General features: G+C 41.8%; 2 protein-coding genes across 2 annotated transcripts in view; one reads left to right on the forward strand and one right to left on the reverse strand.

The window, feature by feature from the left end:
- Positions 1-460: 460 nt before the first annotated feature.
- Positions 461-12,175, reverse strand: cep170ab (centrosomal protein 170Ab). The gene is made up of 18 exons (XM_085356316.1): positions 12,071-12,175; positions 11,857-11,946; positions 10,802-10,880; positions 10,532-10,590; positions 9,919-10,081; positions 8,403-8,540; positions 7,839-8,297; positions 7,377-7,735; positions 7,169-7,288; positions 6,921-7,053; positions 3,999-5,462; positions 3,609-3,852; positions 3,269-3,377; positions 2,913-3,074; positions 2,297-2,385; positions 1,832-1,925; positions 878-929; positions 461-723 (listed from the first exon to the last, which is right to left on the reverse strand). Exons 1-18 carry the CDS (start codon positions 12,173-12,175, stop codon positions 461-463), a joined length of 4,182 nt encoding a protein of 1,393 aa, XP_085212442.1.
- Positions 12,176-16,123: 3,948 nt separating this feature from the next.
- The window catches only part of LOC146631079 (BCL11 transcription factor A-like), a 29,478-nt gene continuing 23,101 nt past the window's right edge, over positions 16,124-22,500 (forward strand). Inside the window, exons 1-2 of the mRNA XM_085356317.1 lie at positions 16,124-16,178; positions 18,825-19,217. Of these exons, the coding sequence (XP_085212443.1) occupies positions 16,124-16,178; positions 18,825-19,217 (448 nt within the window). The remainder of the gene's footprint in view (positions 16,179-18,824; positions 19,218-22,500) is intronic.

The raw sequence follows: 22,500 nt of genomic DNA on the forward strand, positions 1-22,500 counted from the left end.
AGAATGCAAGGTAAAAGGTTGGTCTGCTTTTGCTCATTTCAAGCCAAAACAGTAGAATAATTAAAAGGGAATTTGGTAGGTTTAGGTTTAACATCACATCTGCCCTTTTTCTCAAATGTTTTCAAGGATAATGGGTAATGATAATGAGCTGCAACACAAAAACACAGATGGGTTACTGTATATGATGTCAAAGCTTCTTCGTTAGCCTAGCAGTTAATAGTGTAATACTGTCATATAATAGAGCTGTCATCTCAAGAGATTCCCTTTGACAGTGTTGGAATTTTAGAGTCCTAACATAATTTAGTTTGACTGACAGAGCAGAGAGACTTTTCCATATAAAAGGCATTGCTCTGGGTCCTCATCTTATCTCAGAAAAACTTCTAACCTCACACCAGGGTCTGCTCTGAGGGTGTCTGATATCTCCAATTGATTGCATTCTGGATTAATCCACCGTGGAATGTCAGTTGTAGGAATTAGAGCTCTGCTGTAGCCCTGGGTCTCGTTCTGACACTTCTGCATGGTTTGAAGATCCAACAGGTTCAGTGGACAGTAATTCAGGCCTGGAGGATGAAAGTGTGCGTGAAGAAGCTTCTGCTTCAGTTTGTAACACAGCTGCCCTCTGCTGAGCCCCTGGGCTGATCTTCTGGTCAGTCAGAGGACTGGTCAAGCCCAGGTTGGACAGGGCATCCAGAGTTCCATCTGGATCTACCATCATGTCAATTACTGTCAGTTTGGAGCAGAGAAAAACAGTCCCACTTAATACATCATAAGACTTCCCGTGGTGTAGACTGCAGTAACACTGCAGAATACAATACAACAATACAATATTTCACGCTTTTCTTCCAAAAACTAAAGAGAAGCATAGGTAGAGCCATACCCATCAGTTGTCTTTCCACCCTCTTCAAGTCTTGAATGATGGTTGAAATTTCCTGTTAAGAGAATGTGATAGAAAAATGAAAGCTGGTCTCAGGCCTGATTAAGTAAGTGAAGGCTCTTACAGCAAATAAATCAACTCGATTAATCTTTTCATTGCCTCAGGAAAAAGTTTGGAGCCGAGCCCTTTACACTCAGTAATGCTTTACGAGCCCTTTAACTTGTGTCGTGGACACACATATCTCTTTTCAGAGGTTCACATGAGGCCAGACAGTGTTACAGTCAGAATTTATGATCCTGTGCTGGAGAGAGGTAAAAGTGTGTAGAGGTGAAGTTGTAAGTCTTTTTTTTTCTCCAAACAGTCTAATCACATTTGGTGCCTAAATACTGAAATTAATTTGAAGTTAATCTAAAGGGTGTATGACATTGTTGATTTCATTCTCCAAACAGCTATAGCACTGTGAGCACTCACTATGATTGCTTAGAATAAGTAATCAGAAAATGGTAAGGAATGACTGGATTGAAAATAGTGTTCAATTAATTCAAGCCAAGAAAAGGCTAAAAGATTACTTCTATAAATGTGTACTTATGGAATATACTGTGACTGTGGACTTCTTTTTTAAAATTTGGTTGAATTAAACTGTGCCAAAATAACCCCAATAAGGAAAGATGAGTTTGCGGTTGGTTATCTATCGGCTCACATTCCAGAAGCTTCAATACATTAAATGTAGAGTCTCCATAAAATAAAGACAGAATCGGATCACAATCTTGTTACACACTGTATCTGTTTTTCTCCATTGCAATCCATCCTTTTAAAATATTTCACGGTGAACAAGCGCTGTACTGACTGATGGACCAAAATGCTACACTAATATTGTAATTTCTACACCAGTGCTGCCTATTTGGCTATAAATATCACAGTCCTGTCTGTTTCACAAGCCTTCAGCAGATTCATCACCTTGTTTGAGCTCTTGAGCAGTAAGGAGTCATGCTCTGCTTGCAGTTTGGTCTCAATCTCATCCCATTTTCGTTCTTTATCCTTGAAGAGGATCCTGCAAAGCCAGGTTGTTACAAAAATAGGATAAAAGTGAAATACATAAAACATGTTTAATATAGATTAAGTGACTGCTTAAATTATTTCATTCAGATGCCATCAGCACATTGTAGCATTGAAAAAAATCTGCCTTTGAATTGTCATTCTAATGAGAAAAATATGTAACTGGGTGGCGGAGTAAGCCTGTGTGATGTGTCATTCAAACTGTGTCACCTGCTATTTCCAACAAAAAACACAGACAAGAATCTGTACACACACAGACAATATTTGTATCATGCAATCCCTCTTTAGTGTGTGCATTGAATATATAAATAACCACAACAACACGTGAAAATCAATTTTTGTTTAGCGTGGTCAAACAATACTTGCCTGATTTTGCAGGTTGTTCTGTCAACAGATTGGCGTATCCTGGTTGACAGCTGAGTCACAGAAGCTAGCAGCAAATTGTCTGGGACCGCCTGAAAGACAGTAAAAAAATATCATCTGAATCTACCAGTTATAAATTACTGGCAAAAAGTGATTAATTTACACGGTAAAATGTAAACAACCTGTACTATTGCTACATTTAGTTAATTTAAGTACATCATTTTTTTCATTAGCTTTACCACTGCTTTTAGGTTTACATTGGCCTATTTTTTTATTAGTCCTTTATTTATCCAGGTAAAAAATCTCATTGAGATTAAAAATCTCATTTCCAAGAGAGACCTGGCATCATGGCAACAAAAGTCACATACCAATTAAGGGATGACTGTAACTAGCATGTATCGAGCTCCCTCTAGTGTCAAACAGTGGTACAGACTGACATGAACGTCTTGCTATTTTTGCTCTTAACATAACTCTAAACTTGCTGTGTTTGCTGCTCCACATACTTTCACTTTCTAATGCAGAGAAGCACATCAAATTCAAAATCTAGATTAGCAGTATGGTACATAGCAGGCCATATATTGAGGAGAACATTATATTTAAAATTGAAGCAAGGCCTTACATCATCTCTATTCCATGTCTGTCGCCGAATGGACCTGGAGCTCTGTCCGCTAGACCTACGAGATCGAAGCTCCACAGACTGCCCATTGGTTCCCAGAATGCTATTATGCTGTGTGGAGGAGCCGCCGAGGTCCAAACTGTCATCAAACACACGCTCCTCCAACTGAAACGGAAATAAAATATATTGAAAATTGATATTCTTTCCTCAGATCCAATTTTTTTGTCCATGTTATGTAATCAAACTTAAGAATTAAGAATCTGTATTCTATTAGCATTAGGATTGCTATAAATGTTATTGAATAAACTGAATCCTTATATTTTGTATGCTATAATTAGTTTAAGATGCAACAACTATACCAGAGCTCCAGGGTCGGTCGCTGCAGGGCTCACTGAGTCAATCTCCCCTGCCACATCATGAATCTCTCTGGCTAGCATGGCCAGGTCTTTTGCAAGATCTTGACTTATCCTGTGGAGCAAACATAAGTGTGATGTTATTTTGTTGTGTTATTTTGTGATATTTATTTAAAACAAAATAACAGCTGTAAAATAAGATCCAATAAAAAGAACTGCAACCCTAAGCTAAAAAAAAAGAAGCAATAAAGAGGCACATGCCCTAAAGCAGGAAAAATGTGTTAGAATACTGCTATCTGACTCATTCATCCACTCATATACACAGGAGTACTTCTCACCTACGTACCTGGCTATTTCCTCGCTGTGTGCTGTCCAATCTCTCATATACTCATCCTGTTCCCTAGAGTGCTGCTTCACGGTAGCTAGGCCTGCAGGATTTGGGGTTGCTGGAGCTGAACCTCCAAGCTGGGCTACTCGAGTAGACGGGAATAGCCGTGTGTGCCCCTGCTTGGATATGTGACGATTTGAGCCATACTCATCCTCTGAGGTGGAAGCATACTCCACTGGTACACGGCGCCACCGAGTTCCAGCTGAGGAAAGAATGGCAGTGAAGCTTAGATGAAGCTTAAGATGCCAGATGAATTCTTCTTTAAGTAGATAATTGCAGGTAACTGTACAATCTTTTGGCAGTCAAAGCATAATTAGGAACATTTAAAAAAAATGTGTACACACTTACATGCAGGTGTGGCATGTGATGAGGTTCCTTTACTCTTGTCAGGTAGCTTGGAGGCACTGTTAGCTCTTGCTCTGGGTCCAGGCATTGAAGTCATATTGGACCCTCTCAATCCTTGCCTGATGCCATAATCACCTGCACCGCGGGCCCCCAGACCTCTACTCCTTGTCACAGTGGCCTCTGAGTCACTCTGGGCAGACGGGGAGCCCACTCTTGGCCTCCTTGGCTGTGCCAGAGCTTCTATTCTGGACATGCCTCTTTTTGCCATCCCTGTCTTGGATGTGGAACTAGCAGTGGAGGCCTCAGAGGCCACAGACATCCGGTCTAGGTCAGCAGGTTCAGTGTCTGAGGAATCCCCCAGCCGGGCTCGCCGCAACAGTGATGCCCTGGTAGGCCTGGGCTTGGGGACACTGGTGGCTTTACTGGCGGAAGCAGAGGCAGGAGCTTGACTGATCTTAGCCCGGCTAGACTTAGTGCTGGCTCCAACTGTTGTGCTCCCTGTCTGACCTCTAGCATGTGAGTTTTTGGAGTCTTTCGTGGAGGTGGGCTGTGAGTCTGATAAGAGAGAATTGGAGTTGACATCATCATCAGTGAGATCCAGGGAAGTCCAAGGACGGTTTGGCTGTGAAGGACCAGAAGTTCTATTCTTGACCCTCTTGTCCTGGGTCTCCCTACCACCAGCAGGACCCTTGCCAGATGAGCAAACTACAGTTTTTTCTTTCTGCTGTCCTGCTAGAGTTCGGCGTTTCTGGACTACTTTCCTTGCTCCATCAGCTTGGCTTACTGTACTTGTCGTGTCAACATCTGACTCTGGTGACATGGATCCTTCAATGGACTGACTTGGGGGATCGCCTTGGTCTGACACAGTGGTTTCTAGAAAGGCTGCTACAGCCTCTGAGTCTTTCTGCAGTGTGGCGCTGTCGATGCCAGGCTCTCTAGATTGAGTTTTGCCTGTGAGACCATCAATACGTGGTATGAGCTCTATAGGGACGTTGGAACTTGGCTTCTCCACAGTGAAGCTCTCCTGTCTCAATAGGGGTTTCCCACTACTTTCCCTGGCTTTCTCCTCTTCTTTTTTCCTCCTCCGTACTTCCTCCATTCTTTTTTCCCCGCTGGTCATGGGACGAGGTGGGAGCTTTGTCAACACACCTGACTGACTTGACCTCCCACCACCACTATCCTGCGACTTGGCTGGTGACGAACGACTAGGGCTGCCACTGTGACTGCCCACACCTCCTGTGCACTGGCCGGGTCGAGTCTTTCCTCTGCCCACCTTTTCCTCCTGGTTTTCTTTCTCCTGTAGCTCTGTGTCCTGTTTCTCCCCCATATCTGCACGTAGGCCTGAGCCTGGGGTCCTCCTTCCTAGGCTGAGATCCTCACCAGGCAGCTGGGGTAGGGTTCTCCTCTTGCGCTCTGTGTACCCAGTAGAGGCAAAGGAGGCTGAGTGGCTGGATTCACTTATATCAGCTGAAAAGAAAGAAAATATTTGATCAGAATGTGCATTAAACATACATATATACATATATAGTGGATTATATACTGGTAGAATCAGTGCACTGTTAGAGGTGTTTGCCAGATTTTTAATTTAATAGTTGGCTATAATAAAGATCCTTAATAGAAAGTCCCAATAAAAATTTGTTCAATTATTTTTGCAACTTGAAGCAACGAGAAGCTAAAACATAAAATTCAGATACAGTGGAACCCCGACTTACGAAATTAATTCGTTCCCGAGGGTCTTTCGTAAGTCAAAAATGTTCGTAAGTCAAAGCACCCATCGCGCCTTTTGAGTGAACGATAGGCTATAGGCTAATTGCTAACTGCAACAACAATACGTCGTTCAAGTGGAACAGCGAAGCGCAAGTACGAAAGCCAAGGGGGTTGTCATATGATACGGAAGGCATTGTGGGCATTCTGGGCTCAGCCAATCAGAGCCAGTGGATTTCGTTACACGGGTATTTTGCCGTAACACGGGCAGAAATATTGCCGTTACGTGCCTTCGTAACTTGAATTTTTTTGTTAAATGGGGTATTCGTAAGTTGGTGTTCCACTGTAGTTAGTCAGAAAGGTTATTTTCTTTAAAAAACAAAAAAGCTGCAATTTCAGACCTTTGACTGAAAGTGGCACACGTTAAGAAACTATTTTGTCTTCCACTTGTAAAATATTGCGATACTTCAATATTTTAACATGAAACCTCTGGCTTCACTGTGGTCACGTGACTCTATTGTGCCAAATGCAAATAATTACAGTCTGCTGTATGTTAGTGAAATAATCAGGAATAAATCTTCCTCTTGGATATGAAAAGTTGCTTGCCTAATGCCTATTTGGTGAAATGTGACCAGCAGCCTGGCAGCTATGTTAGCTAACCTGAAGTAGGCGTCATACTCTTTCTGACACATGCCATTTTAGCTTCTGTGCATTTAAGGAGACCACCTAAGCTAACTTTCTTCTGAGTGGCTGCTGTGTGCCTAAGATGGCCACTCTATTTGTTGTCCACAGTCTGAAGAGTAGAAACTACATAAAGAGAGTGATAAGTTGTCATTGGTTGGCTATATTGCACAAACCAATTAAGAAGAAGGCCTGCAAGCATTCATATCCTTGACAAATTAATTTAACTTTTATCTCATCTGGATTACTCTTTGCATTGTAATTATCCACCACTGTAACAGTATACCATAGCTATTACAGAAAAATGACAAGCCTAATGTGACAGACTGCTGTATAACTGAATTATGAGTAAATTTGTGACACCTGTCTACTTATGCTGCTTTTACAACGTGTTTATCATTTAACCCCAGTGTGTGATTGGACCCTGTGGACTTTGTTTAGCAAACGTTTACATACTGAAGCATGAACAAAATGCTGAAATTAATTTAATAAATATTAAAGGAATCCTTTTTTGAGATTTAGTAAACCTAAACTTAATACCTCTGTCCTCCGTGACCAAGATGTGGCTTTCGCCTCCTGACCCTTCAGGGTCAGTCCTAATATGACTGGCAGCTAGAGTAGCCCACTGTGACACCCAGCGTGGACCACCCACCATCAACTCTTCAGACAAGACCTAAACAAGCAAACGTGGAAATAAAACAAAAACATGTCAATAACTGGAAACAGATGTTGCTTTAGTCAGTCAGAAGACAGCTTATTGAGTATAACTTAGAAGAACGCTGTTACACCTCTGTCTCCATGCGTCCGGGTTTTCCTCGGTCTCCAGTGCCAGACCTTTGGGAGGCGAGTCTTTCTCTCTGGTCAGCACTCCCCACCCTGGACCCAGACTCCTGGTCCACACCAAACACCTAACATATACACAAGTAAGAAAACATATTATGATCAGGAGATTAGATGATAAACTATAAAAAAGAGTTATAACTTTAACGTTTTTACCTTGTCAATCAGTTTCCTAGCCTCTTCTTCTTCATGATCTCCATTCTCCAGCTCGATGGTATAAGTCCCTCTATCACTATAATCATCTCCATGATGATAGCACTCGTCGCGCCCGCTCTGTTGATGGGGTGCTGAGCCACGTCTCCTCTCTGCTACTTTGGATGTTGAAGGTTTACGACGACGTGCAGGACTGTCTTCCTCTGCAAAGAGACCCTCTGGTACGTTTGCACGACCCTCTCTGATCTTCATCCCCATGCTTCCCCAGAGTCCCCATGAGCGCTCTTCTAGCGCTGCATCCCTGCGCTGTTCACCCAGTGCATTTTCTGAATCACTCTGAGTGCCATCCTCATGTTTACTTCCTGGATAGTGAGGTAATAGATCAAAATGTTGCATAAGAGTGATAAAGTAAGTATCGCGTGTAATACTGTACACTATACCAAACTCTATATCATATAAACACACCTTTAAGACTCCGCAGTTGTACAGGCACATCGCTTTTCACGCTTTCGCCATCATCCTCTGCAACCGTTTCTTTTAGAGCCAATGGTAACTCATTCTGAGCAAGCCAGTCAGCAACTTTGACTTCTGCTGCGACCATGGCTGTCTGAAGAGGACTCAGCTCCTCCCCAACAGCCCTTTTAGGGCGTGGCCTGGTCTCTGGTCCTACCTTCGCAACCCTGTCTTTGACAGTCACTTTACCTGAGGCCCCAGGATCAAACTCAATGGTGAAGGAGGCGTGGCCATGGGCAGGCTCTGCTGCAGCAGAAGCACCACCCTCTTGTTCTCTTGAGATGGATTCACTGCTGACTTTACTTCCTGAGGGATCCTTTGCATCCTTTGTTGGGATCTCGAAGTAGCTAGGCTCCTGATTAGAGGCTGTTTGCAGGGTACACTTTGGGATCTCCTCACTTTTCTTAGATTCTGGCACAATTAATACAAAGATATTTGTCTGGCACCATAAAGTTTACAGAATATTTGTAATATTTCCAAAAAAGTAAACTGATAATGAGCAATAATTGTTGGTACCTGCTTCAACTTTTTCTCGTTTCCGGTCTGAACTCTTGTCCTCTGACTTTCCTGGATGCTGGTCTTCAGTGTCTCCATCTCCCCACCAGGCAGGCTGGCCATACAGGGGGGTGCCCCTGTGCAGCACTGTGACATCCCCTGCCAAAACAGTACATTTCTTTATATATAGGAATGCACATATGTATTAATTGAGGCTTAGAGACCCTAAATAGGCTTCAGGTAAAGGTCATTGTAATGCAACATCCCCAATATTACTGCATATAATTTGCCATCTATATTTAGGCCCTTGATTCAGTTAAATTCTATTTATATAGTGTCAAATCACAACAGTTTCCCAAGGTGCTTTTTATTGTAAGGTAACAACCCTGCAACCCTCTGTGATCATTGACTTTAGTTGTTTCAGAGTCGTCTCTATTTTTTGAGGCGACTGAGGTCCTTCAACATCTGCCAGAAAATGCTGAGGATTTTCTATGAGTCTGTTGTGGCCAGTGCGATCCTCTATGCTGTTGCATGCTGGGGGAGCAGGCTGAGGGTCGCAGATGCCAACAGACTTAATAAACTGATCCGTAAGGCCAGCAATGTTGTGGGGATGGAGCTGGACTCCCTCAAGGTGGTGTCGGAGAGGCGGATGCTGTCCAAGATAAAGACAATGTTGGATAACACCTCCCACCCACTCCATGACATGTTGGTCAGTCACAGGAGCTCGTTCAGTGAGAGACTGAGATTACCGAAAAGCACCACTGAACGACACAGGAAATCATTCCTGCCTGTGGCCATCTCCCTGTACAACGCATCCACTTAACACACTGTTTGCTGCTACAACTACACATGTTTCTTTTCCAAATATTTATTTATAAGTGACTTATGTATGTATGTATATATATGTATATATTGTACTATTCTTAGTTAGCGTATTGTCTGTCTTGTCTTAATGTTGGTTTAAAATGGAGCACTGTAACAAAAAATAATTTCCCCCAGGGATCAATAAAGTATTCTGATTCTGATTCTGATTTTTCATGGTCTTTCAGGCCTTGGGGTGTTGCTGGGTGGACCACTGCATTCCTTTGTTTTCAGAATGCACCAGATTGTTTATTTTGACACCGTAAGATTTTGTGTCTACATCTCTTTGGATCATACTAAGAGTTCCCGAAAATGGATACCAAATGCAAGTTCAACATTTGGAATTAGCTGTCTTTTATCTGTCTAATTTGTCATTAAATAATAACAGAAAAGACTTCATCTGAACCTGTGAAAACAGGGAAATATATTTCACACATCTTGACTGTCTGATTTTGAATCCTCTGTGGCATTATACAGAAGCTAAATTACCAAACGTCTGCCACTGTCCTAGAGTACGGCTGCTATAGTTTGTAGTCCTAAAATCTATTTAAGAACTACCTCTAAAAATTCTTTCATTATCAGTTTATGTATCTGGGAATATTTTATCGATTCAAGGTATTAGATTTACTATATTATATGTGTCCAGTGTCCTTTAACTTTCAATGCTCAGACTTACCTGTTGCCTTGTCCTCTGACCTGTTGGCCTCACTTGGCTTGGCAGTGGCTCCCTCACACACCTGTGCAGCTGCTGCCTCAGGTGGTTTGACTTGAGATTTGGATGATTCTGCCTCTGGGAGTTTCTTCTGGTTCAACTGAAGTTGGCTGCTAAACTTTTCATGCTGACAAATTAGACAACAGAAACAAGGGGAATTAGCCAAAGACAAAGGTTACACAATACTGTCAAAATAATTACGATGTATATCTTGTCTAGATTTTTTCTTGCTTTTTAATCTTCCAGATAGCAGTATGGCATACTGATCGTATGCCATACTGTTCGCATATATTTTGAATGATAATGTGCTATGTTCCTCTAGCTCATGAATAAGAAATCTGCATTATTTTTTTTTCTGCAGCTACCTGGGCAGTTTTTGTTGATGAAACAGCAAATTCATCAATCTTGAAAAGTCATTTTGCCCACTTCAGCAGAACTCTTTGATCTATTCTCTACAATATTGCTCCTAACTGATGAAAAAGTACAAGATCTTTGCACCTATCCTGTTTCAAACACAACTATTTACACCGTCTTCAAACATATGAATATTGTTCTTCTGTGTAGCGTGTCATCTAACCTTGAGGGCCTCCTCAGGAATATGCATCTCTCCTCGAACCACAGTAAACAGGTTGGTATGTGAGACAAGTTAAGGTAAAAGATGACGAGCCCTTTGCAGGGATGAGAAACCTGCACTGATAGCCTTATCTATTATGCAGTAGGCAGAGTGCAATGAGAATTCACAGGCTATTCAAGAACCGATAAAGTTACAGTGCACCCCATGTTCACTGACCTTGTACTGCGTGCTACTGGGTTTGACAGATAACACAAGAATACATTCAAAGGATATCATATCCAAACCTCAATTTGTCATCAATTTTCAGCGTGACATAGATTTGCTCCTGTATTCTGACATCGTTGACAAATGTCTGGGAACAAACAAAGAAACAATGTGGTTATGAACAACATATGAGGACTTTGTACAAAAGTGAGATTATTTAGAGTCTCCTGAAATCTCAGTACTGCTTGCATAACAATGATGCTGTCCATAACACACAAACCAACTGCCAATTTTGTACCAGACCTTTAGTCACAATCCTAACCAGATCTAACACAAAAAAGCTTATTTCATGTTGAATTTAAGCAGGGAAACATCTGTACACACATAAAAATGTTTGTACTCTGCCACTTTTTTCATCCATCTGTCTTAAAGCTCTTACCCAAATTAGGATCATGGGTGTGACCCTGAACATAGACAAACACACACACACCCACGGTCAATTTAGAATCACTAATTAGGATAAAATTTATGTCTTTGGGTTATGGGAAGAAACCAGAGCACTTGGAGGAAACCCACAGATTCACAGGAAGCACAAGAAGAACATGCAAGCTCCACAAAGAAAGGCCCCAGCCGACTAAGAGGTTTGAACCAGGAGCAGTGAAGTGACAGCGCTAGCCGCTGCACCATCAAGCTGCCTGTCATAAGCTATGTATAATATTTGCACTACCAAAAATGACGTCTTTCAGTTTATTTAGGGTTGGAAAATAATTTAAATCCAAAGAAAAAACCAAATTATGTTAGAACAGGTTCACGACTACTTTTGTAAGCAGTAAATTGCTGAAGCAGTTAAGGGGCACTCTGGCAATTTAGTACTCAAAGTAATGCATTTCCTTGAATACTGAGGGCTTAAGAGAAACTAATAAAAATTTGTAAAAACGGAAGCAGTAGAAGATGAGAAAGCCACGGCCCGAAAAAGAATAAATAAGAATAAATAAGGTATACTTTCAGGGAAATGTTTGATATTTAATTTTGGGACACACTGATGTAGATTTTATTGCATTAAAAAACATTAGGCAGGGGTTGCTTTAAGACACATACACATAAATTAAAAAAAATTCACTCACCCCATTTAAGCTGCCCAGGTCCTTAACTTTGTGTTCATCCGTATTTGGCTCATAGTTGATGACAGCATGCTGTTTGTCCACACTACGGGACTAAACCATACAAGATCCAGTCAATCACTATAATCCTCACTAATCTCAGTGCTTCAGATAAAAATCCAGTCAGAGTAAGAATGACAGCTCAGATCATATGTCGGGTGGATTCACAGTACAGTACCTGCAGCATAAGCTCACAGTCATCCCTCCCTACAAAGATCATCTCTCGGGGGAGACGATGGCGTGTCCCCCCACCGCTCACCAGGAACCAGGAAGTCAGACTCATCTCTGCCTGACAAGTTCACATGTGCCCCTTAATGCATCCTGCTGAAAACAAGAACAGTGTTAGACTGCAGTTTATAGCTATAAATCTATTAATGAGACCATTAAATATTTATCCTTCGATCAATGAAAAAATATACTCTTACACTGTAAACAGGAGTGGGTGAGGCATGCTGTTTCATATAATTACATAAAGCAAAAATTATTTCAGCATTTGTGCGTGTGCTTGTGTGTCATATGCACAGTAGCTATTTCGGTTATCACCCGAGGACATTGGCAAGCTTATCAGTCCATGTAGTGCAGCTAACAACAAGAAATTTAAAAAAAATGTAAGTTCCAAAAATAAAGAGACAGCTTACAGTATTTCAGGCATTCTTCTAAACTCCCAAAGTGAGTCGCTCAGCAGGATTGTCCTGTCATCAGCTTCACAACGCACTCCACTGAAAAAGGAGGAAGAATAGTTAGATACTGTGCAAAAAGAGAGTGCATGTGAGGGTGACAGGGAGATGGGGCTTAGAAAGAAAGAGATAATAAAACATGTAATATGACAGCTAATTCAATCAGATCCAGAAACTCTGAGCCAAACAGAAGACAGGCATATACACCGACCACAGGAAGTCAAGGAAACAGAGAAAATAGAGACGTAAATAGAATATCCACTTCTCTGCTCCCCATGATTCTCTCATATGACTTCCAGGCAGTTGTCAGGATTCCCATGCACACAAAACAGCACAACAGCGCTTTTCACTGACACAAACACCCCGTCCCCTCTCTGCATTATTAGTAGGCAGGCCTGCTGACTCATGCTCCGAGAGAGTCATAGGTGAATTAGTAAGATTTAATTACGCACACGTTGTCATATGTGAGGCTCCTTTTTGTACGTCAGCTCAAGCCCAATGGGACAGCCCCCAACCTCCCAATAGAGAACTACGTGGTCCATCCTTTCAGTAGGCTGGCTCCTAGTGGCCCAGATTTTCTCTTTAGACGCTTGATCACACACACGGCTTCACCCACTCTGATATGAATCTCCTCTGCAAATGACCACACATCAACTGAGGCTGCAAGCGGCAGCAGCTGATGAGTTAGAGTCGGCCAATGACTGAGCCTGAAAATTAGCTCGGTTAGGCCATATCTCAGTCCAGCGTTCATCGTGGAGCCATTTAAGAATGATAGCAAAGACCAGCTAATAATAAGCAAAAAGTATCATCTAATTTCATCCCAATATCGCGCAGATTGTAGGATAAACACAAGACTGGCCACAATGAGTCTAACATTTATTAGCGACATGTCATCTGAAGCGTGCATTAATCTGTCACGTTCAGTACATCCCTTTACGCACACCTTTTAAGCCAAACACAGGCTAATTTAGACAGATATCTGTTATCACGTGCTTTAAAGCCAACCAAATCATGTTTAGGATGCTGCCTGCTGATATCCCACGATCGACCATTATGGGCGACGTATAGGTCTGTCGCACAAACAGCGAAGCTCATTTCACTGTCTTCATCCTTATATCAGAGGAAGCAACCAAAGGCATCAGCGCAGGCCTGTTAGGGAAATAAAACAATGGCAAAATGTCTCTCACCAGGTGCTCTATGGGCAAACAGCATCCGATGAGTAGAAGGTTATGAACAGCGATGCTGCTGCTGCTCCTGCAACCCCTCTGCCCAGCCTAGGTCCTTCAACACTGCTGTGTCTTGGCCTCAAGGTGGCGCAATGCGCTCATGTAGGAAAAGATGAGGTTATGTAATATAGACAGCGAACCATGAGTGGCCCATATTAGGTGGATGATGGATCATTTATTTTGGGCAGTGACTCGATAATTAAATTGAGTTGGCATATAAATTACAGTCGTAAGACTGGAAACGCTGAAAGTATAATAATAGGAAATTAAATGCATGCATTGTATATAAATGATACGATTTGATTATATTTGCATTGAAACTTTTTAAAATTACAATGTAGCTGCTATGTTAGTATTTCAATGTTTTAGATTAAGCGCTAGAGTGAGTAATCTACTGGTTTCCAGCTCCGTATAATTATGTTAGGACACAGCTTATGATAGTCTATTAAAGGTCAGTCTTGTGTTGAACCACTAGATGGAGCCAAAGTACTGTGCTGTGATTTCGATGCCGACGTAAATTCAATTGTTGAGCCTGATTAGGAAGCTAGTATATAATCAACAAAATAAAAGCAAACCATTTTTAAAAGTATGGGTGCTGTTAAGGTCCTCCGGCTTTATTTGCGTTAAGTTAGAGAAGGGGCTTTTATGCGATTCTAATAAACTTTATTCATCATGAAACCAAAATAAATGAAAAAAGAATTGCCCCGCATCTTTTCGGCTGTTCTGTAACTGCATAACGACATACGAAGGTCAGGTGAGAGAGTATAGGGTATAAACCTGCCCATCAGGCCACCCTAATCCACTTGACACACACTGTTTTTGTTGGACATGCCCCCTATAGGTTCCATTAGTCATGAATTACTAGCTTTGTTTAAAAGCAAGCGCACTTGACTGTACACGTTAATCCAATCTGATCACTGGAAAACTTGGAAAAAATTAAAATCCCACATTGGCTTCAGCCATAATGAATGGGCCCAATATTTAAATGCAACAGCTGAATGAATGAAGCTGAGACTTAAGTTTTATCGGTGAGTTATAAAATTCCATTAGGTCTGGAATGCATAATATTACTTTTTTGTTGTTGTTGTTGTTGTTGTTGTTGTTGTTGTTGTTGTTGTTGTTGTTGTTGTTAAGTATTTCAGAATGCTTTACTGAAATGTTGCTTACCTGTAACATAAATTAGACCTTTGGAGTGGATAAGAGTTAAATCCACGTTTCTCTTCAGTTTTGGAATACAGGCTCAGGTGCATTACACAAGCTGACAGATTACAAATTGTTTTGTAAATCAAAGCACGTTACACTCTAACTCTAATATCTTTTTTCCCTTTCTTTATCTTTTACACGTCCACCATCGAAACAAAACGAGTACATTATATCTAAATATATTCTTATATTTAAGTATATTATATAAAACTATTTATGAATCTCATTTCACATTATTTTAATTGCAGGTAGTTAACTTTAGGTTTCCCTGTATACAAGGCAAAAGCCCAGAGAGAATGGCCGGTCTATCACCACTTCTCAAGAAAGCAAACAAATTAAACAAATTCAGCAACAACAACAAAAAACAGAGTTTAGTTCATCCTGTCGGAGAATAACATTTCAATTAGTTTAGCTCAAGAAGGCCGACTGAAATAAAAACACTTTATTCAGTGTTAATGACATTTCCAGTCTGCACTGTAAATTTGCATAAAGACTGCATATTCATAGTGGCTTGAAAAAAAACCCCCAACAACAACTAATAAACACGAGTGCAAGAGCTGGGTTTATCCACCACTACATCCTTGTTACATACGCTCTTTGGTTCACGCGCTTTTTACTGCTTTCCTTGTAAAACAGTGTCTCTCTTTCTCTCCCTCGCTCTCCCTCTTAGCCCAGCCCCCTTGATCCCCTTCGTCCATTGGTGTCTTCGGGGTCTCCCTTTTTTCTCTTCTCTTCCATAGGTAGTCCATAATGAGTGTCCATTGGCTTTTATTATGACTTGTCCCCCTCCCACTGGCCGCCTTCGCCCTGCCCATGTTTTGTATGTCTCAGTTCGTCCAGCGCCTGACGTTCAAGTTCGCAGAACGTCACGTCCGCACTTGAACTTGCAGCGCAGGGGGCTTCACTATACCCCCATCACTCTCTCTTTGCAAAAAAGTCATGAAGAGCTCCGCACAGCCCGCACCGCACTACTCCTCACCCTCTGTATGATCAGCAGCTCATTGCTTTTTTTTTTCTCCCTTGTTGGCTGTCAGACGCATCAATGAAGATATTTCATTTGGAGTTTACCTTGTAGGAAAGGATTTCCCAATGTGAACTCAGCTGAAAATCCGTCACTAAACCAACATGTCTCGCCGCAAGCAGGGCAAACCCCAGCACTTGAGCAAACGGGAGTTTTCGCGTAAGTGGAGATACATTGCATTTCGACTTAATTTCATTGGTTTTTCCTCTCGGTGACCCATCTTTTTCTGTATACGGCAACTTTCTTTTAATACTTAGGATACGTCCACCGCTGTCCTGACTAAAATGACAAATCGCAAACATATCCAAGACTACAGGTTATCTTTATAATCATCACGAGGTCTTCTATAGGAAGTTTTGGAGCAGCGTGACAGGGAAGCTCAACTTGTGTTGGTTAACGCGTTGTATAACACAGCCTTCAAGGTTTCTTTCGCCATTAAAGGGCATGCATGAGCTTTATGGCCAGAGACCTTTGCCTATATGAAGGCGGCACAGAGTTACAACTGCTGCCATTCACTTAAGTTTCCATGTGCACCTTTTGAAGCCACAGCACTACTACAGTGCAGGTCCTTTTTAACTGTAAAAATGCATTTACAAAGGTCCTAGTTGGTTTGGACACAGGGAAGTGGTGTTTACACACACACACACACACACACACACACACACACACACACACACACACACACAGACACACACACACACACACGTGTCCGAAGCGCAAAGACCTCGTGTGCGTTACCTACAAGGAATGCAGTTTCTTTGCAACAATTTTTTCACCGCTGGCGTTTAAACACGGCATATCCAATCCATTTGTATCCATAAATTGCATAAATACGCAGAAATCTCCGTGCGCGACACTGTTTTGAGATGAAGGAAGAGAAAAGAAGGACAGTTGTTTTACGCGCGTGTAAAACTGCAGGGCATTGATTTTGATTGAATGTCACATTCTTCGCACAGTTTAGACCAATTGTTGTTTGCCGAAGAATTATTTCGCTCCATTCGTCGGTTAAGAGCTTTATCAGTATATTGCTTTATCAATGCACTCTTCGCGCGTCAGTAAATGCGGAGACGTTTCCAGACTAGATAGGCTGTTTAAGTGTAAGTTAGAGATCGAAATGAACAACCTGTGCTTTTCTTTTATCTTTATTCTTGTATATATTTCTGCATGCTCTTCTTATTGCCGCTGAAACAAATTATGCTCTGGCAACATTTATTCTATGATTTGTCGGAAAGCTGTCAGATGGGTTGCCAGTGGGGGGCGCAATTTGATTGTAGTCCTACAGGCCACTCGTGAACTTGAACTTGATCCACTTTATCCTGTCCTGCTTGACCAAGCTCATGCACAGGATCGGTTCAGCAGCAGTAGGTTATTACATATTTTATGTTCTCTTGAATGTATTCATATTTTTTTCTAAAGGTACACTAAAGGTACAATATTCCCCACATTCAAAGAGGATCCAGAAATAAAGTGTTTACAAAGAAACAGTTACAGACCTTAAATTATGAAGAAAAAATGACCAAAGAGTATAAATATGCTTTTGTTTAATGACATGAAGATTTTGCTTTTGACCAGTATAATTCTGTTATTGGTTATGACCCAAATCTGTTTAATTTACTTTGGAATATTAATTGTTTTTTTTAATTATTGCAAAATAAATAAGACTGCATGAAAACACTGCAAAATTCTGTTCTAGTGCTAATTGTCAGCTTTTGTGTTGCAAAAAGGCACCATTAGAAATTTAAGTAGGCACTTCCTTTTAATTTTTGCATTTATTTTAAAATGAAAATAATCCCTTTGGTGTTTTCAACGAGGGACTGTAGAATACAATGAATGATCTGCCGGTATTACAGGGAGTCATAATACTCTAAAACAGTAAAAAAAGACCTAATGATTTTTCTGATAGTGGAAGAGACCTGCTGCTGTAACCCAGTGGGAAACCTTCGCCTAAACTACTTTAAATTCTAGCACAGTGTGATATCAGGAAAAAAAAACACATTATATTTTAGCTTTCAAAGTTATTCACATCACTCTTGCTTGACATCAGAATGAGATTATTTGGTTTGAAGAAAATCTTTCCACCTAAACCAATCTCATACACCTTGTATGTGTCCATGGCATAAGCTGGTTAAGATAAGTAAAATAGGGGTGAATTCCCTCATCTTTAATGCAACTCAACATACAAGTAACAGGGCCTATCTTGCATAGTCCCTCACCACCTTCTCATCTGACCTGATATAGAATTAAAGCTTGAACCGGCGGCAAGAATTCATCACATCTTATCTCAACATCCCAGTCGGGGCGCCAAGTGTCGTTTACCATGTGGCTAGATGACTTCTTTTAAAATGCTCTCTCTGCTCACTCTCTCTCTCTCTCTCTTTCTCTCGCTCTACTTCAGGGACCTACTCCACATCCAACCCCTCAATGTCTAACCTTGGTTCACGAGATCCCAGCACTTTTAACGAAATGGGGTCCAATCATCTTGAACTCAAATTAGAATCTATTTTTTGATTCTCAGAGGTGTTAGGTTCATTAAAAAAGCGAGATTGGCAGCACAATAAAGAGGGTCAAGCAACTTAATCGTTTGACTGCTGCCTGCGAGCTGAACATGTCAGTCCTTATCGAAGCTGTCTGTGTGCTCTTTCTTCCTTTCTGCCTTCTTTCTTTCCTAAAAATCCCATCTGCACATATACTCCTCGGCCTTATTCCTTTACAAGAAAATATAATAACAGTGTATGTAAACTCAGAAAAATATCAATTCTCGCTTCACTACATGTCACAACTGTCTTTCTTCTTTTCCTTATCCAGCTGAGCCGCTCTCAGGTGTTTTACCAGAAGAAGACTCTCAGGACTCCCCCAGCCTGGGAGTGGCTCAGGGCGAGCCCCTAAAAGGGGACCAGGACCTGCTGACCTGCGGCCAGTGCCACTCTCGCTTCCCCTTAGCTGACATCCTGCTTTTCATTGAACACAAACGGAGGCAGTGCCACGGTAGCCTCTGTGTGGACAAACCTCTGGACAGGCCACCATCCTCCCCACTCGCCTCTCCTCTTTCCACATCCTCATCACACTCGCGGACCCAACATCAGCACCAAAGGAGGGTGCGTCAACCTGTCGAGGTGGCTGTTCAGGTGTCACCGCAGGATGAGGATTGTTTATCTGCACCCTTGCAAGGAATAATCCCTAAGCAGGAGAATATGACAGGTAAACACACTGGAAGCTTAACATGGCTGCCATGCAAGAGTAAACAGATGAGCAGGAGAAATTTGCATTCAAGTGTGAATAGAGTCTTGAAGCTCTAGATTGTGTGGAGTGGGTCACACTTTTAAGGTTCATAGGCAGTTTATCACAGAAGACAACAAATACTCGCTGAAATTTCCCTTCTAGTAGTGAGGATGTGTCCAATCAACGTAACCTGACGGCGAAATGTCTGCTGCTACATTTAGGAGTTGCGAATTTCCCTCAGTAGAGTCATGAATACACATGAAGATTAATAAGGATATTGATAAAAGGCACCGAAAAAGACGCATGGAGACAGACAAAGAAACAGATTATAAAAAGACAGAGAAAGAAGAGATCAGTTTCTTTTGGTTTGTTGCTGCATCACAGATGTGCTCAGATCCTTTGGACTTCACATTCTCTCTCATGTGGTCGCGAGAGATGTATCTCTATCCCTGCCTGGCTTATTACACTGCCATATCTCTTGTACCCTCAAATATGCGCCTGCTGAAGCTCACTGTGATTCTAAAATTAAAGAGATAGGAAAGAATGTAATTACGTTGATCTGTCAAGGAAGAACTGTTTATTTGAGGAACACTACAGCCACTAATTGTCAGTGTTTTTCTTGATTTGAGTAATTAAGGACTTCTTAAGGCAGCTAGTTGGTTTGTTGGTTGTCCACTGGGGCTAAATGAGGCTGTTGTGAAAACATGAGTTGCTGTGCAAACAAGCATGGGTCCCTTATGACTGGTTTTATAGAGTGGAGTTTGATTTTGACCAGCCCATTTTGATGTTTATTCATTTCCTTTAACAGATCTGATAGCATGTGCCAGACTGCGCTGATTGCCTGGGCAGTTGTGATTGAATTTGAAGCCAATTCAGGCTGAATGCATAGAGGGTAGTTTTCAATAATGAGCACTACTGTGCTGTATTAGTCAGCGCTTCAGCTTTGCAGATGGCATTGTAAAGGGCTACTGTTACTTGTTGTCAATGTTTTAGCACTCTGCCATACAGAATAACCACTGTTCATTAGTGTGCAGTTTGTTGAAAATCTTTCTCACAAACTGGGATGGACGCACACATGCTCAAAAAACACACATTCTTCTGACATGCCTCTTGGCCTTGTCAGCTGTTCGAACACGCCTTTCCTTGCTCACTTGGATCATCGTGCAATGGAGTTCACATGATATCATGAGGTCACTAACACTGTGCGAAGAGCTTTATTTATAGGTCTCATTTCTTTGGACATTGTGTAACAGTCAGGATTTCCTTGGGTTAATAATGAATAGGTTAAATTGACTGTATGTGGTGCAAGATTGCATCCTGTTGTGACGCCTCACCTCACCTTTTGTTATCATCCTGTTATAAAATCTGAGGTCAAAATTAACAGTCTGTGCTGCAGAGTCTGTGCAGGACATCATATCAGTTATATATGCATTGCATATAAGATGGCCTCGTCCCACCGCTTTTTTTTTTGTCCAAGATTGATGGATACAGACTGGCAGTGCCAGCGCGCCACCCCATACTCCATATGCTAGCTGCCATGTTCTCTTACCCTGCTCAGTTAGAGGCTGACACTGAGCTAAGGCATCTCAATATATACTGTTCCTATGCCTCAAGCCCAGTCCAATCCAGGCGAGTGTATGATGAATTACACCCTTAAAGATTTCCCTGCATCTTGCTCCCCTGCATCATTCAAATGAAAGTGACCCTTCCAATCTCCACCCCACTCCTGAAATATCACTTGACACGGACGGATTTCCATATGGACAGCAGTTTGCGAAGGCAGTGGCTCTGGCTAGGTTAAGGAAAGTTGCTGCTTGACTAAAGGGAGCTGACACCCAGAATGGCTGACTTGTAGGTGGGGGGATATGAGAAGGGTGAGGGCTGAGGAATTAGGGGCAGTACGTAATAGACCGATAGCTCGAGATGAAGCTGTGCCCCTCAGTCTGTCTCTACAGGACAGCTGAGGCCGTCTGGGAGTCTCATGACTGCAGCTGGGGTTTGGGTCTGCAGTCTGGGGCTCTGAGCTGTTAGACGAGGGCAGAGCAGCCTGCGTACCGTCATTTGCATGATAAACAATTAAAGATATGCATAGAGACATCGTAGCTTGTCTACAGACCACGGTTGTCCCAGAAATAGAGCAGATGATGGCTTCTCAAGCAAATGTGATTGCAGCGTATAAAGCTGCTTTTATTTCCCAGCATAAAATTGCTATTAAAGAGACAAACCGGTAAAGTGGATTCAAAGTTTTCATTTACATTAGTTATTTCATGGAGTAAACGCAATTGTTATTAGCACAATAAATAAATTAGAGTCTAGTCTTTATAAATTAGATACACAACCACAGTGCATATTGTCTTCTTCTTGACCTATTTACAAGAAATTACAAGAAAAGATTGCATGAATTTTGTACCACATTTTTTGAGGTATTATTACTACATTGTTCTGCCCTGTATTTATCCATCCCAGCATTAGCACCCTTTTGAATTCTCACCAGTGTAGCCACGTGTGTTAATGAGGCCACTGCAACTGTGGAAATCGACCACCATCTCACACTTCAGCTTCTTTCCAGCGCCCTGCCTCCATTGTAACCTGGACTCTGAATCGATACTGAGTCAATTACGGCAGCCACCTTTCACCCTTTTTTCTCTATGAGGAAGAAAACATTCAAACAACAGAGAAGCATTTCTTGCAACACCTCTGTGGCTGTGGAGCATTTTCTTGCAGCAGCTTGCCTGTCCTGTTTCTCCCCGTGTGTTGTGGAGACAAAGGTATTTAGCAGGCTCCATATTGGCATTGTGCCACCTTTCTCCAATATCCCCTCCTTCACCAAGCAAATACATATACACACAGGGTGCCTGTCATGCAGAACTGGGGGGCTGGGCAGTGCGTGGAGATTGTGCATTAGTGGCGGCGGTGGGGGGTGGGGGTGGGGGGCTCCTTGGTAGCGATATCTTTTCCTGTGTCCAGTGTGCATATGCGTCAGCAGACATATGGGTCACTGTGCAAGTTTATATCCGGTGCTTTTGTTTGGGTGATCACTTTAATTGATACTGAAAAGGCAAAGATGCGTGCTGCTGCAATGATTGGACACCAGCTAATATTTTAACATAAGGACTCCATTGTCTGTAAAAAGTGACTCTAATTTGATCCTACAGTCGCTTTGGGCTGTAATAAAATCAGTCCTATTTTTGGCAGTGGGCTCCACTACGTTTTAATGAAGGTGAACAGGAGTGGTTTTTAGGATGAATTTTTCATGGAGGAC

The sequence above is a fragment of the Diplotaxodon limnothrissa genome, linkage group LG6, assembly GCF_057381915.1.
Source record: "Diplotaxodon limnothrissa isolate DT_005_m linkage group LG6, D_limnothrissa_male_GT1.1, whole genome shotgun sequence".
Classification (NCBI taxonomy): domain Eukaryota; kingdom Metazoa; phylum Chordata; class Actinopteri; order Cichliformes; family Cichlidae; genus Diplotaxodon; species Diplotaxodon limnothrissa.

Bases quoted from the DNA above. Each gene is read 5' to 3' on its own strand.
- cep170ab (XM_085356316.1), bottom strand. From the start codon at position 12,175: ATGAGTCTGACTTCCTGGTTCCTGGTGAGCGGTGGGGGGACACGCCAT. The intron at 8,298-8,402 runs GTACCAACAATT...TAATTGTGCCAG, and splicing joins ACGAGAAAAAGTTGAAGCAG to AATCTAAGAAAAGTGAGGAG. The intron at 2,386-2,912 runs GTAAGGCCTTGC...ACTGTCTTTCAG, and splicing joins AGACATGGAATAGAGATGAT to GCGGTCCCAGACAATTTGCT.